This window comes from Rhea pennata, chromosome 18 (genome assembly GCF_028389875.1).
Source record: "Rhea pennata isolate bPtePen1 chromosome 18, bPtePen1.pri, whole genome shotgun sequence".
In the NCBI taxonomy this organism is placed as follows: Eukaryota; Metazoa; Chordata; class Aves; order Rheiformes; family Rheidae; genus Rhea; species Rhea pennata.
In genome coordinates, this window is record NC_084680.1 from 8,089,863 (window position 1) to 8,106,676 (window position 16,814).

Genomic DNA, 16,814 nt, shown 5'->3' on the forward strand with positions numbered 1-16,814 from the left:
TGCCGCCGCAGGTCATCAGCCCGAGCGCGGCGCCGGGCTCGCACACTCGGGCGCTGCCGCCGCCGCCGCCGCCGCCGAGGCTGGAGCGGAGAAGCCTCCCCTGCCTCCGCCTCCGCGTCCTCGGCCGCAGCGCGAGGCCGCGCGGCCCGCCGGGGACCCCCGCGGCCTGCCAGGGACCCCCGCGGCCCGGCCCTCCCGCCTGGACACGGGCTAGGGGCAGCGGCAGCCGCCCGGGCGGGCAGCATGGGCGTCCCGCCGCCGCTGCTGCCGCTGCTGCCGCTGCTGCTGCTGTGCTGCGCGCCCGGCCGCGCCGGTGAGTGCTGCCGCGGGGCACGGGGCTGCCGGGCAGGACGGGGGGATTTGCCCTCCACCCCCTCCCTTTTTTCTTCTTCTTCTTCCTTCTTCTTTTTCTTTTTTTTTTGCTGTTTTTGTCCCCCCCCCCCCTTCCCGGGTGCAGCAAGCGGCGTCCGTCCGCCCCGGGGTGCCACCTCCACGGGCCGGGCAGAGGGTGCGAGGCGGGCCGTGGCGGGGCCTCGGCAAGGTCCCGGCACGGGGAGGGGGCGGGAAGCCCGCGATCGGAGCGGAGCCCTCGGTAAATCCGTGCCGCCGGAGCCAGGCCGCCGAGAGCCGGAGTTTCACAGCGGAAACGGCGTTGTGCAATGCCGGGAACGGGAGGGAGGGCGGCAGCAAGCGCCGAGCGCGGTGCCCCCAGCGCCGTCCCCGGCGCCGTCCCCACGCCGGGGCCGCCGAAGGCCCCCCCAGCGCCGCGGCGGAGGGGGGGACGGAAACCGCCAGCGGTGCAACGCGCGGGGCCGAGGAGCAGCGGTGCCTGGGCCGGTCCCGGCTGCGTTCCCTCGCGCCAGGGGAAAAGAAACGCCGCTCCGGCGGCGAGGCGGCCGGGCCCCGCCGCGGGGCAGCCGCCGGCCCCACCGCGGGGCAGCCGCCGGCCCCACGGAGCGCCGTGGTTGCACGCAGCCACGGGCCAGGGGCTTTTCTGCTGGGGAGGGGGGGGAGCCAAAGCGGCCGCGGTGCCCCCCGGGCCCAGGAGCCGCGGGGCCGCGGGTGTCGCGAAGGTGTCCCCGCCTCGGCCATCGCCCGCGCGGGGAGCTGGGCGCCGCGCCGGGGTCGGGCCCGGCCGCGATGTCCCTGCTGCCCGGCCCGGCCCGTGGGCCCTGCCACCTGCCCGCCCCGGTGGCGGCTCGCTGCTCACCTGTGCTGGGGCCATACGGTCCCCGTGCCATGCAGCTGGGCCATACAGTCCCTGTGCCATACAGTCTCTGACCTGCATAGATGTGCCAGATGGTCCCTGTCCTGTGTAGCTCTGCCGTACAGTCCCTACCCTATATAGCTGTGCTATACAGTCCCCATCCTATGTAGTTGTGCCAGAGTCCCTGTCCTGCGTAGCTGTGCCATATAGGCCCTGTCCTAGGTAGGTGTGCCATAGGGTCCCTATTTGCATAGCTGTGCCATACAGTCCCTGTCCTACATAGTTGTGCCATATAGGCCCTCTCCTAGCTGGCTATACAGTCCCCATCCTAGGTAGCTGTGCCATTTGGTCCCTATCCTACGTAGCTGTGCTATACAGTCCCTGTCCTGCGTAGCTGTGCCATACAGTCCCTGTCCTAGGTAGCTGTGCCATTCGGTCCCTATCCTACGTAGCTGTGCTATACAGTCCCTGTCCTGCGTAGCTGTGCCATACAGTCCCTGTCCTAGGTAGCTGTGCCATTCGGTTCCTATCCTACGTAGCTGTGCTATACAGTCCCTGTCCTATGTAGCTGTGCCATATAGGCCCTGTCCTATCTAGCTGTGCTATATAGTCCCTGTCCTACGTGGCTGTGCCATACAGTCCCTGTCCTATCTGGCTGTGCTATACAGTCCCCGTCCTATGTAGCTGTGCTGTAGGGGCCCCGTCCTACCTACCTGTGCCATACAGCTCCTGTGCTACATGGTGGTGCCACACGGCCTCCATGCCGCACAGCTGTGCCTACAGTCCCTGTGCCACACGGTCCCTGTCGTACATAGCTGTGCCATACAGTCCCTGTGCCATACAGTCCCTGTCCCACGTAGCTGTGCCGTACTGTCCTTGTCCCACGTCGCTGCGCCATATGGCCCTCGCCCTATGCAGCTGTGCCGTGCAGACCCTGTCCCCCCAGCTGTGCTGCCTGGTGCCTGTCCCATGCGGCTACGCCATAAGGTCCCTGTCCTGTGTAGCCACACGTGCCGTACAGGCCCTGTCCCGCGCAGCCGTGCCATAGGGGCCCCGTGCTGCGCAGCCGTGCCGGGCCATCCCTGGCCCGCGTGCCTGTGCCATACGACCCGTGCTGCGCAGCTGTGCCAAACGGGCCGCGTGCGGTCCGGCTCCGAGCCGAGGCTCTGCAGCCGGGGGACGCAGCAGCGCCTGGCAAACACGGGGAGGTGCGGAGCGCCCCGCGCGCCTGCCCCAGCAGCAGTCCCGGCCGCAGCGCTGAGCTCCTCACGCCGGAGTCTCACCGGGTGCGAATGCAGTCGGGGATCCCCGACGGCCGCGCTGCATCTGCCGGAAACTGCGGTGCCGGGCGGGTGCCAGTGCTGGTGCCGGTGCCGGCGCGTCCGCCCGGTTCGGGAGAGCCCCCAGCGCCACCTTCGCGCAAGACGGCGCCAGCCCCGGGCCGCAGCAGCTCGCGCCGGAGGGCCCCGGGCCCCGCAGGGCGCCCGGCCCCGCGCGGCCGCCCGGCCCCGCGCCCCGCGCGCATTGTTCTCCCTCCGCTTTGTTTGCTCGGGGGCGCTTTGATCTGGTGCAAAAAAACAGGAATTTCCCCCCGCCGCCCCGGGTCGCCGTCTCGCCATCCCCAGAGCCACGCGCCGGGGAGACGCGGCGGGACCTTCCCAGGTCCCTATTCTCGTCTGGGCAGCAGCGAGGGCGGGAAGGAGACGGGAAAAAAATAATGTGAATTTTCTATTTTTCTTCTCCTTTTTTTTTTTTTTTTTTTTTTCTCGCGAGTACAAAAATAAATGTGCCCTTATCTGATTGACCCCAGGGCCGGAGGCCGGGCCCAGCTGAGCGCCGTTATCTGATCATGACATAATGCTGGAGACGGTGCCCCGGGGCCCCGGCGGCGCTGGTGCCCCGGGGCCCTCCTCGGCCGGCGCCCCTGCGCCCGGCGCGGGGGGCGAGCGCGGGGCCGCGGCGAGCTGTGCCGCGGCCGGGGCGCATCCGTTTCGGGGGATGCCCCGGGGTGCCGGGGAGGTGGGGGGGGGCACGGCGCAGGGGAAGAGGGACGCTGCCTGCGGCGCCCAGATAAGCCGCTGTTTATCTTGCTCGCGATGCCGGCGGCCGCGCGGGCCGTCTCCGCGGGGCGGGAGGAAGCGCGGGACAATAGGTGGGCGAGAGGCAGCGTCGCGGAGCAGCCCTGCGCCCTGACCCGGCGCGCCGCGGGACGCCCCCCCGCTCCGCCGCGCGCAGCCGCCGGCCGCAGCCAGGCATCTGCGGCCTCGGGGCTTCGAACGGCTGCGTGCACCCAGGATTTGCCCCGGCGGCGGCCCGGGGGCCCCGCTCGGCTCGCCGGCGCGGGAGGACGCGCCCGGCGCTGCACGGCTTCCCCGGGGCCGCGCCGCGGAGAAGCCGCCGGGTCGGGGAAGGCCGAGCGCGAGGTTTGGCACGAGGCGGTGCCGAGCGAGGACGGCGGGTTTTTTCCAAACCGGATTCGAGGTTGATTAGCGCGTGGCCGCTCCGCTGTGGGGCGGGGGGGGGGGAGAGAGGGGGAGGATCTGGCTTCCCGACACCTCTGCGGAAGCGGCGAGCATGTCCCCACGCCAACAAACAGCGGATCATCCCGGGGCGGCCGCGAGACGGCCCCCGGGGCTGGCGCTGCAGGGGCGCGTCGCCCCCGCTGCCGCCTCCCGTCTGGCACCCTGCGCCCCGGCCTCCCTGTCCCCGCCGACGGTGACTTGTCGCTTGTTTTCCCGCAGACCCCAGAAGAGCCGTCGGCTGTGACCTGCAGCCGGTGACGGAGCCACTCGTCACTCTGTCCTACGCCACGGGCACGGTGCCCAGGGGCTGCGTGAGCAGCAGCTCGCTGAAGACGGCCCAGGAGGTGCACATCCTCAGCATCGCGGCGTCCAAGGTGAGCGAGCCGGGCTGCCGTCGGCAGGGCTCGGGACTCGCCGGCCCGGTGCCATCCTCCTGCTCCCCGTCTGATGGGAACGCCTCACCCCGGGCTCTTTGCAGCCCTGCTTCCCAGGCCAAGGGTGCTGAGTCCCAGCAGGGCACGGAGCCGTGCAGCGCCGTGCGCCCAGACGCGGTGCCGGGCAGAGCCGGGGAGCACCGTGCGCCTGGACACGGAGCTGTGCGGGTCTGGGGAGCGCCGTGAGCCCGGACACAGCGCGGTTCTGGAGCTGGGAGTGCCGTGAGCCCGCACACAGCACGGTCCGACCTGGCTGTCAAAACTGCAACGGCTTCCTCTAAACGAGGAGCAGCACAGGAAAACAGATTGACCTTTCCCGTAATGCTTTTCCCTTGCATTGCTGCGCTTCCCCTCCCAGCTGAAGCTGGAGGGGGGGCTGTCACTCAGGTGGGACATTCAGCTCTTTCAAAGCCACTTTTGTATTCAGCCCACAGTGCAGGGACCGTCCCCCGCCCTGGGCATCGCAGGAAGCCCCCATTTCCCGCACCTGCGTCTCCCCGGAGCTGGTTCCCCCCTCCTCCCCCCCGCACCATCTCCTCCCGGCATCCCCACGGCTCGACGCCCCCCCCCCCCCCCCCCCCCGCGCCGAGGTGCAGCCTCTCCACGTGCTCCCTGGATAACCGACCTCTTCCCCTTCCCTAGCCCCTTCTCCGCCACCCCTGCTTGGCCTTTCCACGCCAGGTCGGAGCACCGGGCAGCGCCGTCTCCCGGGAAGAGCCGGCTGCCTGCCCGCCTCGACGCCATGCGCCCAGAGCCGCCTGCGTCCCCGGCATCGCGCCCAGGCGCCGTGCCCGCTGAGGGCAAGGCTGGCCCACGCGATGCAGCCCCTACCGCGCGATTTTTTTTACATTTTCCTCCTCCCAGCGCCCCAGGGAAGGCGTCCTGCCCGGAGGCCGCCGGAGCAGGCAAAACCTCGGCCGGACGGAGCGGCGCGTAAATAAGCAGCGGGGCTGGGGTCCCCCCTGGGTGGCGGGGGGACAAGGACTGATGTCAGGGCTGTGGCATCCAGACAGCCGGCACCGAGCCCTGCCGCGCGCGCGGGGAGCCGGCCGCGACCAGGCTCCGCTTATAGAAGAATTACTGGAAGCCGATTTCTATAAGCAGATCGCGGCGAAGCGAGAAAAAAAAAAAAACATAAAAATATAGAAAAAAGGCTGCCCCGGACTACAAGAAAACCTCCCTCGGCCCGGCGGGCCCGAAACAATGGAGCGCCGCAAAACGCGCGGCGGTAAAAATAGCCGCCGGCTCCTCCTCGCCGGCCGCTGGGGCCACCCGGCGTCCCCGGCCACCCACGCGGTGACGTTGGGCCGGGCCGGCGTTGGACGCTGGCGGCCAGCGTGCCAGCCCCGTGCCGCGGCGCGGCTGGCCGGCCGGGCTGCCGCGGGGGGCCGCAGGCGGGAAGCGCGGAGCCCACCAGCCCCACGGGAAAGCGGCCGGGAGCGGCGGTGGCGGCAGCGCTCCCTCCCTCCCTCCCTCCCGGTCTCCGGCCGCCCCGGCTCATTGTTCGGCTCCGGGTAGTTTTCCATGCCCACCGCCTTGCTCGGCGCTTTGCGAGCGGTGATTCAGGCGGCCGTTTCCAAACTTAGCGCCTGGCGCTTCGGCTCCCAGCCTGGCTTTCCGGCTGGAGGCGGCCGGGCAGCGCGGCCCCGCCAAGCTGCGGGTGCTGCGGCTGCACCGCGCGGTCCCCGCCGTGGGGATGCTCGTGTCCCCGGTGAGGGATGCTCTGGTCCCTGATGTCGGGCTGTCCTTGACCCCAACGCCGGGATGCTCCGGTCCCTCCCGTGGGCGCAGCAGTGGGTGTTTGCCGCCCTCTGGAGCAGGTACCCGTCCAAGCGGTGTCTGCAGACACCCCTCCAAAGGCCAAGCCGAAGCCCAGCCAGGACTGCCTCCCGCGTGGCTCGTTTGCAGGTCCCACCAGCGGGACGCGTCTCCTGCCCCGGTGCCCGCAGCGCTGCCCGCGGGAGCCTCGCTCCGGCTGCTGCCTTGTGCCCCCGTGCGCCGCTCGGACACGGGGCAGCGAGGAGGGGACGGCGAGGGGCCCCGCGCCGTGCCACAGCGATAACCCTCTCCCCGTCCTGCCCCGCAGGCCTCCGCGTTTACGCTCAACGTGTTGGTGGTGCCGCGAGCCGGCGGCTGCACGCGGCGAGCGGTGCTCATCCTGCGCTGCGCGAGGTGCTCGGCCACCGTGACCTCGCTGTGCCCGAACCTGCTCGTCCGCACGGTGAGCGCAGCCCCGCCGGGGGCCGGGGGGGAGCCCACCAGGCTCGCCCAGGCAGCAGGGCTGGCGGAAGGGTGCAGGGGGGCTGGGGTGCTGCGAGCCGTCCAGCCTGCGGGTGCTTTCCTGGTGGGAAGAGGCTGGAAGGGGTGCAACATGGGGCTGAAGCACGCGGCATCCCTGGAGGTGTTTGGGGGTACCCACCGGGAGGCCCCTAAAATTCAGGGACGGCCACGCTGGGGGGACGCTCTTGGCAAAGACGATGCTTTTTCTGTCCCCGGGGGCCGTGGGGCCGCCAGATGCCCCCCTCCTCCACTGGCTCGCCGCCCCTCACCACCTCTCGGCGCCCCACGTACTTCCCCCCGCTGCGGCCAGGGGCGTCGGCACGGCCAGGCGTGGGGGGCCGAGGGGCCGCGCGGGGCCGCTGGCCGCGGATCTGAGCGCGGGGCAGGCTGGGCAGCGAATGACGCACGGCACTTGAAAAAGCTCCCGTTTCCTCCGGGAGGAAGGTCAGGGATGGGATTTGGCTCCAGCCAGCGGAGCCGGGGCCGGGCGCTTTGTTAGCAAAATAAACCTCCGGCTTTGTTTGCAGCTAATAATAAAGCGGGTCGAGCTCCCCGCGTGCCGCCGGCCGCCCATGCTGCGCCCAGCCCGCGGCCGCCCCCCAAGCCCCGCTCATCCGGGGGGGGGACCCGCGCCTGCCCTTGCAGGAGGCCTCCAGAGACGCCTGCTCGCTTTGACTCCAAACCAACGTCCGTCGTGCAAGGAAAAAAAAAAAAAAAGGCACAGGCGTCTGCGTGCCGGCTCCCCCAGTTTTGGGGCGGGCTCGGCAGCGGGCCCCGCGCCGCCGGCTCACGTCGCCCCTCGCTTTGCAGAACGCCAGCCTGAGCCCAGTGGCCAACGTGTCCTTGCTGGGCCTGGAGCTCCCCGAGGACGCCGGGGAGCGGGAGCTGCTGCAGTGGGCCCGGGGCACCTACGGGGGCATCACATCCTACAGCGAGCTGCGGGACCCCCGCTACGTCCTCCTCCGCCTGGGCGAAGGTGCGTGGGGGTGCCGTGGTCGGAAATGAGCAGCTGGGCTTTTTCGGGTCCCGAAGGCTGAAAAGGCGCCTCGGCGCGATGCAGTCATGGAGGAAGGGGGCTCGAGGGAGGTGCCGCGAGCATCCCCCAGCGTGGCACCTCCGTCTCGGGGCCGGCCAAAGCATCCCCGCCCAGCGCCGGCCCCGCTCCTTTCCCCGCAGACAGCGGCAGCCCCGAGGAGTGCGTCCCGCAGGAGCGCTTCAACGCCACGCAGCACCTCGAGACCGAGGTCTTCTTCCACGGGATGAAGGGCTGCTCGAGCGGCACCGCCAAGAGCACCAGGGCCCACATTGTCCGGCTGCAGTCCGACCACAGGTACGGTGCCGCCGGCAGCGCCCCGGCTGCCCCCCGCCACCGGCAGCCCTCTCCCAGCACCAGCGAGGCCACCAGGGAGGCTGATGCTGGGGGTCTCTTGGTTTCTCAGCTCCACCATCACGGAGGTGAACCTGTCACTGAGCTGCACTGAGGCGGCCATGAGGAACCAGATCCTCATCCTGCAGAGCCGGGTCAACCTCACCTGGTCCCTGTCCGTGAACAACTGCCACATACAGTTCCTGGTACAGCCGGGCTGCACGCGCCTCTGCAGCCCCCGCCGGCTCGTGTTTCCCCCCTCGGCGGCCTCTGGGAAGGGGGTTGCAAGATACCAAGTAGATGCTTGCAGCAGGGCGGGCGGTAGGACGGGACGTGGCAGCTCCCTTGGGAGACAGGGTACAGGGACGTGGCAGCATCCTGGGGGGCATCCTGCCTCTGCCTGGGCCAGTGCAGAGCCCGAAGAGGGTGCGGTGCCATGGATGAGCTCTGCACCAAGCACCCATGTGGCCTCAGCACCATGCCGGTAATGCTGGAGCTGCTCTAGATGGCCCATTTCTGCCGGAGGTTTCCTGCCCCGCAGTGTGGCTGCTCCAGGCTCCCTGGGGTACTCCAGCTGGGTTTCCTCCTTGGTCTCTGCCTCCCCAAATCCTCTATGCATCAGTTCAGCCCCTGCCTTGGCAGCGATTTCTGCCCCATGGTGGAGAAGAACCAGATGCAATCCCTGACGTGGTCCAGCTCCAGCCATGGTAGCTACTCATGGCCCAATGCAACTTCAGCATGGCCCCCATCCCTCCTGAGCCCCTGCCGCTCTGTCCCCTGCAGGTATCCGGCACCTACAGGATCGCAGCCATGTCCCCGAAGCTGCTGAAGGGAGAGGTGCTGCCAGACACGGAGCAGGGCCTCATCGCCATGGCCTTCGAGAAGAACTACGGAGTCATCGCCTCCTACTCCACCATCCCCCTCAGCACCCGCGTGACCCTGGAGATCCAGGAGCACGGTGAGCCCACCGGCCGGGGCACGGGGCGGCCCGCTGCCGCGGCCCCCTCCTGCTCAGCCCGCCCGTCCCCTCCCCGCAGACGTGGCCAAGGAGCCCCCCGCGACGCCGACCCCCACGTCGCCCCCCTCCGACATGTTGTCCCACACCCTGCTCCTCATGCTGCAGCCCTGGAAGTGCACGGACGACACCATGGAGATCGTCATCGCCCGGTCCCACCTGGAGGTGAGGGGGAGAGGGCCCCTCCAACCCTCGCGCGTCACCCTGGGCTACGGCCTGGGCGCGGGGAGGCGGCGGCCGGGCGCGGGACCTCTCCCCCGCCACCGCCGCCGCCGCCGCCTCCGCGAGGGCTGCTGACGCGCGCCCGGTGCTTTGCCCCCAGCCCATCAAGGACGTGGTGAACATCACCCTGCGGGACATCAGCTGCCAGGCGGAGAAGAACGCCACCCACTTCATGCTGAGAACCCCGCTGAGCCACTGCGGCACCTCGCTGGAGAGCAAGGGCCACGCCAACAACGAGGTGAGCGCGGCCCCGGTGCGGCGCGGCGCCGCCCCGGCTGACGCCGGCCCTTGACGCCTTCCTCCCTTCCCCGGCAGCTCATCCTCAGCCTGTCCAAGGGCTCGTCCCTGCGGAGCGTGCCGGTAAGCGCGGCGGCGGTGGCGGCGGCGGTGGTGGTGGGCTGCGCTGGGGTGGTCCCCGGGCCGGGGGGGGGGGGTCAGCGCCCGTTTCTGCCCGCAGGTGCCCTTCCAGTGCAAGATCCCCCGGGAGCTCTTCCTGCGCCTCTTCCCCACGGCCGCCTTCGAGGCGCCCCAGACGGAGCTGGAGGTGAACAAGGAGGCCTACCTGCAGGTACGGGCCGCGGGGGCGGGCAGGGGGCGGCGGGGGGCCGGCGGGCCTCGCTGACGGCGGCCCCGCCGCAGGCCTCCATGCGCTGGGAGGACTACCCGGCCGACCTGCAGCTCAAGGAGTGCTGGCTGGAGGCGCCGGGCGCCGAGCCGCTGCTCCTGGTGCTGGCCAACAAGGCGCAGGGCTCCGGCGTGGCCGCCCTGGAGGGCTCCCCCAGCAGCCGGGTGCGCAAGGTCTGGCGCTTCCGCTTCACCTACGCCGTCCCCGAGGGAGGCCGCGTGCCCTTCTCCGCCAGCCTCGCCTGCAAAGCCGGCGTGCAGGTCAGCGCCAGGACACCCCCCCTCCCGCCGCCGCCGCCGCCGCGCCTCGGCTTCCCCCAGCGGCGGCCGGACCCTCTCCCCCAAATCCGCCCCCCTCCCTCCATCCCTTCACCCCCGCGCCGGCGCCGCCCGGCTCCGGGCCGGCCCGGCTCTCACGGTGCCGCTCCGCCTCGGCAGAACACCACCATCTTCGAGAAGGTCCTGGAGGTGACGGTGAAGGACGTGTGGCGGCCGCAGAACAGTGAGTGTGGGGTGGGAGCCGGGTGGGGGGAGGACAGCACCGGGCGGCCCGTCGGACCCGCCGCCGCCGCCGCCGCCGCCGGGGCCCCGCGCGGCGCCCTGGCCCTCACGGCGCCCGTCCTCCCCGCAGACCGAGGCCTGGGGCTGGCCGCCGTCCTGGGCATCACCTTCGGGGCCTTCCTCATCGGGGCGCTCCTCACCGCCGTGCTCTGGTACATCTACTCGCACACCCGTGAGTACGCGCAGCCCGGCGCCGGGATGCAGGGGGAGAGCGGGCTGGCGGGGGGGTGCGTGTGGGGACACACGCGTCCTCCCGACCCTCCCTCCCTCCCCGGGCTCCAGCACACCCACGCGTCCGGCGAGCGCCGCTGGGCTCTCGCCTCCGTATCGGCCGAGCCGCCCCGCCAGCGCCCGCGCCGCCCGAGAACGGCGCCGCTCGGTGCATCCCCCGAGCCCGGCACATCCCAAGGCGGTGCTGGGTTTTCCTGGCCTCCATCCCACGCCAGGACCCACCGCGCCTCTGCTCGGGATGCAGCCGGGCAAAACCCATCGGCGCCGCAGGGCTCGCATCCAGGATGAGCCGTTGCAGGGACGGCTTGGGGGCTGGGGGGGGGGTCTTTTCTCTTTTTCTTTTTTTTCCCTTCATGGTTTCTTTTCCGCCCCCTCCGCCGGCCCCGCGCTGACTTGCGACGTAATCCAGGTCCCATCTCCAAAACGCAGCCGGTTTCCGCCACGGCGCCGGCCTCGGAGAGCAGCAGCACCAACCACAGCATCGGCAGCACCCAGAGCACCCCCTGCTCCACCAGCAGCATGGCTTGACGCCCGCCGGGCTCCTCCTCGCCCGCCTCCCCGCTGCCAACGGCTGAGCACCCCGCGGGGCCACTGCGTGTTCGGCAACGCCCGGCTCCCACCCGCGGGACTTCGGGGCACGGCGGCGCGGCCCTCCGGCACCGTTAAGCCTTTTTTCTCTCCCCAAAAAACTAAGGGGTGCCGGACAGGGAGGGGGGTGTCCCGCCGCTGCCGTTATGCATTCAATGAATGGTTTGGCTTCACCAGGGCGGCGGGTGCCAGCGTCCTCCCCCCCATCCCACCCAACCGCCCTGGGCCCCTATGGGGAGGCGGAGAGGGAAGATAGGGGCAAAAAAGGGGCCTCCCGTGCCCCAAGCACCGGGACGCTCCCCCGGGGGCTTTCCCAGCTCCAGCGACACCAGGCGACGCCCCCCACGAAGGCATCGGCCCCGGGCTCAGAGCAGCACGAGGTTTATTGGTTTTGGACTGCAGCAAGGCGGACGGCGCGTGGCGCCTTGCCGCTCCTCTCCAAACTAGGCGATTTGTATAAAACAAAAAATATATATTAAAAAAAAAAGGAAAAAAAAAAAGGGGGGGGGAGGCCTCCCATCCAACCCATCTTCTGGTCAAAGTTGCAAACTCTTAATAAAAATCTACCCTATGTTAAATTAGTCACGACTCCATAAAGTTTAAACCTCGCAGCATCGTCTGCAATCAATGCCCACGGCTACAGGCAGCCTGGCAAGTGGGGCTCGAGCACCGCCGCGAGGAGGGGCACATCCACAACCCCCCAAAAACCTGGCTGCAGCCCTCCCTGGGTGCCAGGACCCCGACATGGAGCAGTGCGGACGCAGGCCCCCCCCCCCGCTCTAAGCCAAGCTCGCCCCAAAATCCCGACCGGAGCGCGGCCCTGGCAAAGCCAGCGCGGGCGGCGCAGTGGCAACAAAAGGCACTGGGTGAAACAGGGTGAAACGTGCTTGGGGGGGTCGAATTGGCAGAGAAAAGGTTTCAACCTTCCCTCCGTGCCCCCGGCGAGGGGCGTGGCGGCTCCCAGCCCCACGGAGGGCAGAGGCGGGGGGGAAAGGCAGGCGAACAGCCGGGACGAGGCAGGGAGGAGATGCGGGTGTGGGGTCGGGGGGGAGCAGCCGGAGGGCCGAGCCCGGCTGCGGCGACGCTTCCGCGGGGTCCCTGCCCCGGAGGGTCCCCCGGCCGCCTCCGCGCTCTGTGCAGGGAAGAGGCGGCCCTTCAAGTAAAAGGAGGTGCAAAAACAAAAACGAACCGCCCCAGCGCCCCGCTACTGGGAGAGCGCCGGGTCGAGCAGCTTGAGGACGCCCCCGACGAGGTGGAGGCTGCCCGTGACGAGGACGCGGATGACGGCGGCCTCCTGCAGCAGCACGGCCCCGCTGCTGGCCACGGGGTGCGGGTGGGCCCCCTTGGCGACGGGCGCCGGCACGTGGGGGTCCCGGCCCTGCGCGATCCACTGCAGCGCGTGGGAGATGCAGGGGAAGACCAGCGAGTTGGAGTTGAGCGGCCGCTCCGCGGAGGGCACCAGGAGCAGGGCTCCCCGCACTGGGTCCGGCTTCAGCAGGCCGCCCACCTCGAGCGGTGCCGAGAGCCAGAGGTCCTGGCCCACCTTCTCCTCCATGAGCTGCGTCCACGTCTTCTGGTTCTCCAGGCAGCGGGTCAGGGCGCTCTCCAGCGTCACGTTGAAGTTCTGCTGGTCTGCACGAGATGGAGAGGGTCAGGGCCTCCTCGACCCAGCAATGGAGCCACACGGCTGCCACGGCGGCCTGGGAATTGCCAAGGTCCCTGGCTGTGCCCGCAACATGCCCCACCACCAGCCACCTCCGCACTGGTCCCGGCTGGCTCCAAGCACGGCACCCTGCAGACCCGGACACTCACCCGCGTTGCCCACCACTGACACCTCCGTAAAGTTGGGGCAGAAGACGGCGTAGTCAAACTGGCAGGGCTGGGGTGGGAGAGAGGGCGGTCAGCACGGCTCGGCAGCCGCAGCGGAGCCGGGATTCGCGCCAGGAACCACCTCGGCCCGGCGGGGCTTCTCGGGCAGTTTGGAGCGGGCAGCTGGGATGCCGGGGTTTTTCCGAGCGTGGGGGAGAGCAACCCGCCCGCGAAGCCCCGGGACGCCGGCCGCCGCGGGGAAAGGCCGCGGGCGCAGCGCCCAGCGTGGCGCGGGACAGACGGACGGACAGACAGCGCAGGGCGTCAGCTCCACCTCGTGGCGCCAAGCAGGAGGCGAGAGCGGGTCCCGGCGGCTGGCGGGGCCGGAGCCGCCGCGGGCGGTCAGCAAGGGGCAGGCGGCCCCTCCGCGAGCCCCCTTCGCGTCGTCCGCCCCGCAGATCTCACCAGCAGGAGCTTCAGCAGCGCCGCCGTGTCCCGATCCCCCGTGGCGTTGAAGAGCAGCACGCGCACCTCGGAGCCGCTGCGGAGGACGACGGTCTGCTGGCGGCTGGCCTCCCGCCCCGCGCCTCACCCCGGGGCCCCGCCAGCCCCCCCCACCCCCCCAGAGCAGCACGGCGGGCGCCCCACGCCCCCCTCGCCCGCCGCCGCCGCCGCCGCCTTACTCCGGGCGCTTGTCCTCGTTGAGGGCGGCCTGGCGGAACCAGCGGACGCAGGCCTGGACGCTGCTGGTGGTGTGGGCGCCGTCGACGTACCAGGCGACGGGGCCGTGGGGCAGCACCTGCGTGCGGCCCGGCCACTCGGCCTCGCGCAGCCCTGGGGGGCGGAGGAGCGAGGGGCTGGGCGCCCGCCGCGGCTGCCCCCCCGGCCGGCAGCGGGGCCGCCCCCGCCGCCCCCCGCGCCCCCCGCGCGCCGCCCCCCGCGCTCTACCTCGGAGCATGGCGGCGGCGGGGCGGAAGGCGGGCGCCGCGGGCACCGGCCGTCTCGCCTCCGGGGCCGGCGGCAAGTCCTGCAGCTCGCCGACACCTGCCGGGGAAGGGCGTCCGGCTGAGACGCGGCCCCCCGGCCCCGTGCCCCGCGCCGCCCGCCCCGCGCCGCCGTCTTACCCTCGTGGCCCCGGCGCCGCAGCCAGGCCCGCGCGAGCTGCAGGGCCAGCGCCGCGTTGGAGCGCTGGTGGTCGCCCGCCAGCCCCAGCGCCAGCGCGCGGCCGTCCTCCTCGAAGGCGTCCAGCTCCGGGCACAGGTAGAGCGGGCACTGCCGGGAGCGGAGGCTGAGCGCGGCCCGCCGGGGCCCCCGCCGCCCGCCCGCCCGCCCGCCCGCCCGGCGGACTCACCGCGCGCTCGCGGGCACGGTCCCGCAGCACCTCCAGCGGCCGCTCGGGCTGCGCCACCGTGAACGCCGGCACGCCGGGCTGCGAAGGACACGCGACGGGGGTCAGCGCCGCGGCGGCCGGCAGCGAAGCCCGCGGGAGGGACCATCGGGGCCGGCTACCTTGAAGATGCCGCCTTTCTGCCAGGCAATCTTCTCCAGGGTGTCCCCCAGGATGCTGGTGTGGTCGATGCCCAGCGAGGAGACCCCGCACACCACGGGCTTCCTGGGGACGGGCAGCGCGTGAGCCGCCGGGCTCCGGCCCCGCGCCGCACGAGGCGGACGCCAGGCGCGGGCGCCTCCGGGGACGCGCGGCGCCTGGCCTCGGCGCTCCTACCTGATGATATTGGTGCAGTCGTAGGCGCCGCCGATGCCGACCTCCACCACCGCCAGGTCCACCTGGGGACGGACGGACGCAGGAGCGGTTACAGGGCCACCGAGATCTCAGCTGGATTCGGCCTCGATGACCTGCTCCACGCTCAAACGAGCTCTGCCCCAACCACAGCCCGACCCGGCCACCCCGAGGTCCACGTTGCAACACGGCCCCCCGCCACCTACCTTCTCCTGCAGGAAGACGTGAAAGGCCATGATGGTGAGGAAGCGGAAGTAGGCCGGCATGCTGGCGCGCGCCGGGTCCTGCGGGACAGGCGTGGTGTGAAGGAGGGACACGCGGTGGCAGTGACCCCAGCTCCGCTCCCAAACCGGAGGTGCGTGGCGAGCCAGGGATCACCCCAACGCCCCTTTCCCCACCCCGCGTGGGGGAACTGAGGCACGGGCCATGAACTGGCTGCAAAGCAACAACTTGGCCCCGGCCAACACTGGGAGCAAACAGCATCGGGAGGCTCCGAAGGACCGGAAACCCCGAAGCAGCCAGCGCAGGGCACCTAGTTCCCCGAAACGACGTCCCCACCTTGGTCTGCTCCAGCCGGTTGTACACGAGCCAGAAGTACTTGCTGAAGAGCTCCTTGCTGATGGGCTGCCCGTTGATGCGGATCCTCTCGCGCACTTGCACCAGGTGGGGGGAGCTGGGGGGCGGGAGGACTCAGTGAGGCCCGGCCCCCGGCTCCCCTCGAACCCCCCGGCCGCTGCTGCCCACCTGTAAAACCCCGTCCTGAGCCCGTAGCCGCGGAGCACGCGCTCCGTGAAGGCGCACGCCGAGCCCTGCAGGAGACGGCAGCGTCAGCCCTTCTCGGCACCGAGGGGTCCCCGGGCGCCGGCGCCGCCGAGCCCGCGCCGGGGCGCCGGCCCCGAGCGCCCGCCGCCCTCACCTTGCCCTTCGTCCCCGTGACGTGGATGATGTTCAGTCGATCCAGGTCCTCGACCTGCCGGAGGTCAACGAACCCGTGAGATCCCCCTGGCAGCCGGGGCCGGGGCGCACCGGGGCGCCGGCGCGGCCGCTCTCACCTGCAGCCCGCTGCGCTCCAAAAAGCCCTTCATGGCGTCCAGCTGGGCTTGGGGGTCACCGCGCTCCCGCTTCACCTGCTCCAGGTAGCTGGCGTTGGTCTGCAGCGTGTTGAGGGTCCGGATGGCGTCCTGAAATGGGGCCGGGCGGTCAGGCACGGGCGCCGCAGCCCCTCGGGCCACCGCGTGCAGCTCGGCCCTGGCGCGCAGCACCGGTGCCTCGGCCATGGCGTCTCTCGCCGCCACGCCGGCGCCGGGCTACTTATCGGCGAGGGCTCGGCGGGCAGCGCCGGACAGGCGCTCGCCCCTCCTCCAGGTGCTGGGGGGGGGGCCGTGGGGGCAAGGGGCAGTGGTGAGGCCCCGCACCGCGCACGTGCCGCCGAGGCGGGATGCCCCGTCCTGCCCCCGGGGCCAGGAGGGATGCCCCGTCCTGCCCGAGCCCCCCCTGCACCCTGCAATCACCAACTCGGCGGCGCAATCGCAGCTGCTTTTAGACACGCAGCCAGAAGTCGCCCGCGCAGCAACAGCACAGCACGTGCTCGGCCCACGAGCCCCGGAGCGAGGGCTAAAAGCGACGCAGAAGACGATGGGGGTCCCTGGGGCGGACCGGACACCGCTGCAGGGCCGGACAGCGATGCGGCGCAGGGTGGGCGGCTGCGAACGGGACAAGCGGGGACGCAGCAGCCTCCCCGAGCGCCTCCAGCCGGTGCAGCCAGCAGCAGCGCTTGCCCCGGCTGCGCTTCCAGCTCCAGCGAGCCGCAGAGGTAGAAAAAGCTCTTTTCTCCTTGGATCGCCTTGCAGTCTCTCGCAGGCGGAGGACAGCCAGCGTCCCGGAGATCCACGTGCACGCAGCCCGTGAGGACACGCGCACGTGATCCCAACCCCTGGGACGCCCTGCACTCTGTAACCGATTCGCAAGCGTAACCTGTTGCCGGCGAGCCACCTTACGCACCAGGGCTCGAGTCGCCATAATGCTACGCGCGAGCAGCGGAGGTCTGCAGGGTGCGAGTCAAGCGCTAGCTATCGCCAGCAGAAACAAGTGAAAATTTGAAAGCACAGGTCTGTACAACCCCAGGAGCTCAGGGCTCTCACTGCAGCCCTGGAGCAGGCAGTCCTGGGAGACAGGCATTCCCAGAGGCCAAAACGCAACGGCAGCTGTCCCAGCCAG

General features: G+C 70.9%; 2 protein-coding genes across 3 annotated transcripts; one reads left to right on the forward strand and one right to left on the reverse strand.

Moving 5' to 3' along the window:
- The first annotated feature begins 52 nt into the window (after positions 1–52).
- On the forward strand, positions 53–11,631 carry ENG (endoglin). Its single transcript, XM_062590635.1, has 15 exons — positions 53–313; positions 3,949–4,103; positions 6,250–6,384; positions 7,254–7,419; positions 7,620–7,773; positions 7,883–8,015; positions 8,593–8,767; positions 8,847–8,989; positions 9,147–9,284; positions 9,362–9,406; positions 9,504–9,614; positions 9,686–9,931; positions 10,109–10,172; positions 10,302–10,403; positions 10,872–11,631. Exons 1-15 carry the CDS (start codon positions 244–246, stop codon positions 10,988–10,990), a joined length of 1,956 nt encoding a protein of 651 aa, XP_062446619.1. The 5' UTR covers positions 53–243; the 3' UTR covers positions 10,991–11,631.
- FPGS (folylpolyglutamate synthase) lies at positions 11,416–16,391 on the reverse strand. Of its 2 annotated transcripts, XM_062590637.1 has the most exons (15): positions 15,650–16,391; positions 15,514–15,567; positions 15,342–15,406; positions 15,156–15,270; positions 14,804–14,881; positions 14,583–14,644; positions 14,369–14,471; positions 14,211–14,288; positions 13,984–14,131; positions 13,808–13,903; positions 13,543–13,693; positions 13,325–13,400; positions 12,863–12,929; positions 12,594–12,682; positions 11,416–12,440 (listed from the first exon to the last, which is right to left on the reverse strand). In XM_062590637.1, exons 1-15 carry the CDS (start codon positions 15,872–15,874, stop codon positions 12,255–12,257), a joined length of 1,593 nt encoding a protein of 530 aa, XP_062446621.1. In that variant the 5' UTR covers positions 15,875–16,391; the 3' UTR covers positions 11,416–12,254. The 2 variants fall into 2 exon arrangements, with proteins under 2 accessions (XP_062446621.1, XP_062446620.1); XM_062590636.1 differs by having other exon boundaries at positions 11,416–12,682.
- Positions 16,392–16,814: the final 423 nt, after the last annotated feature.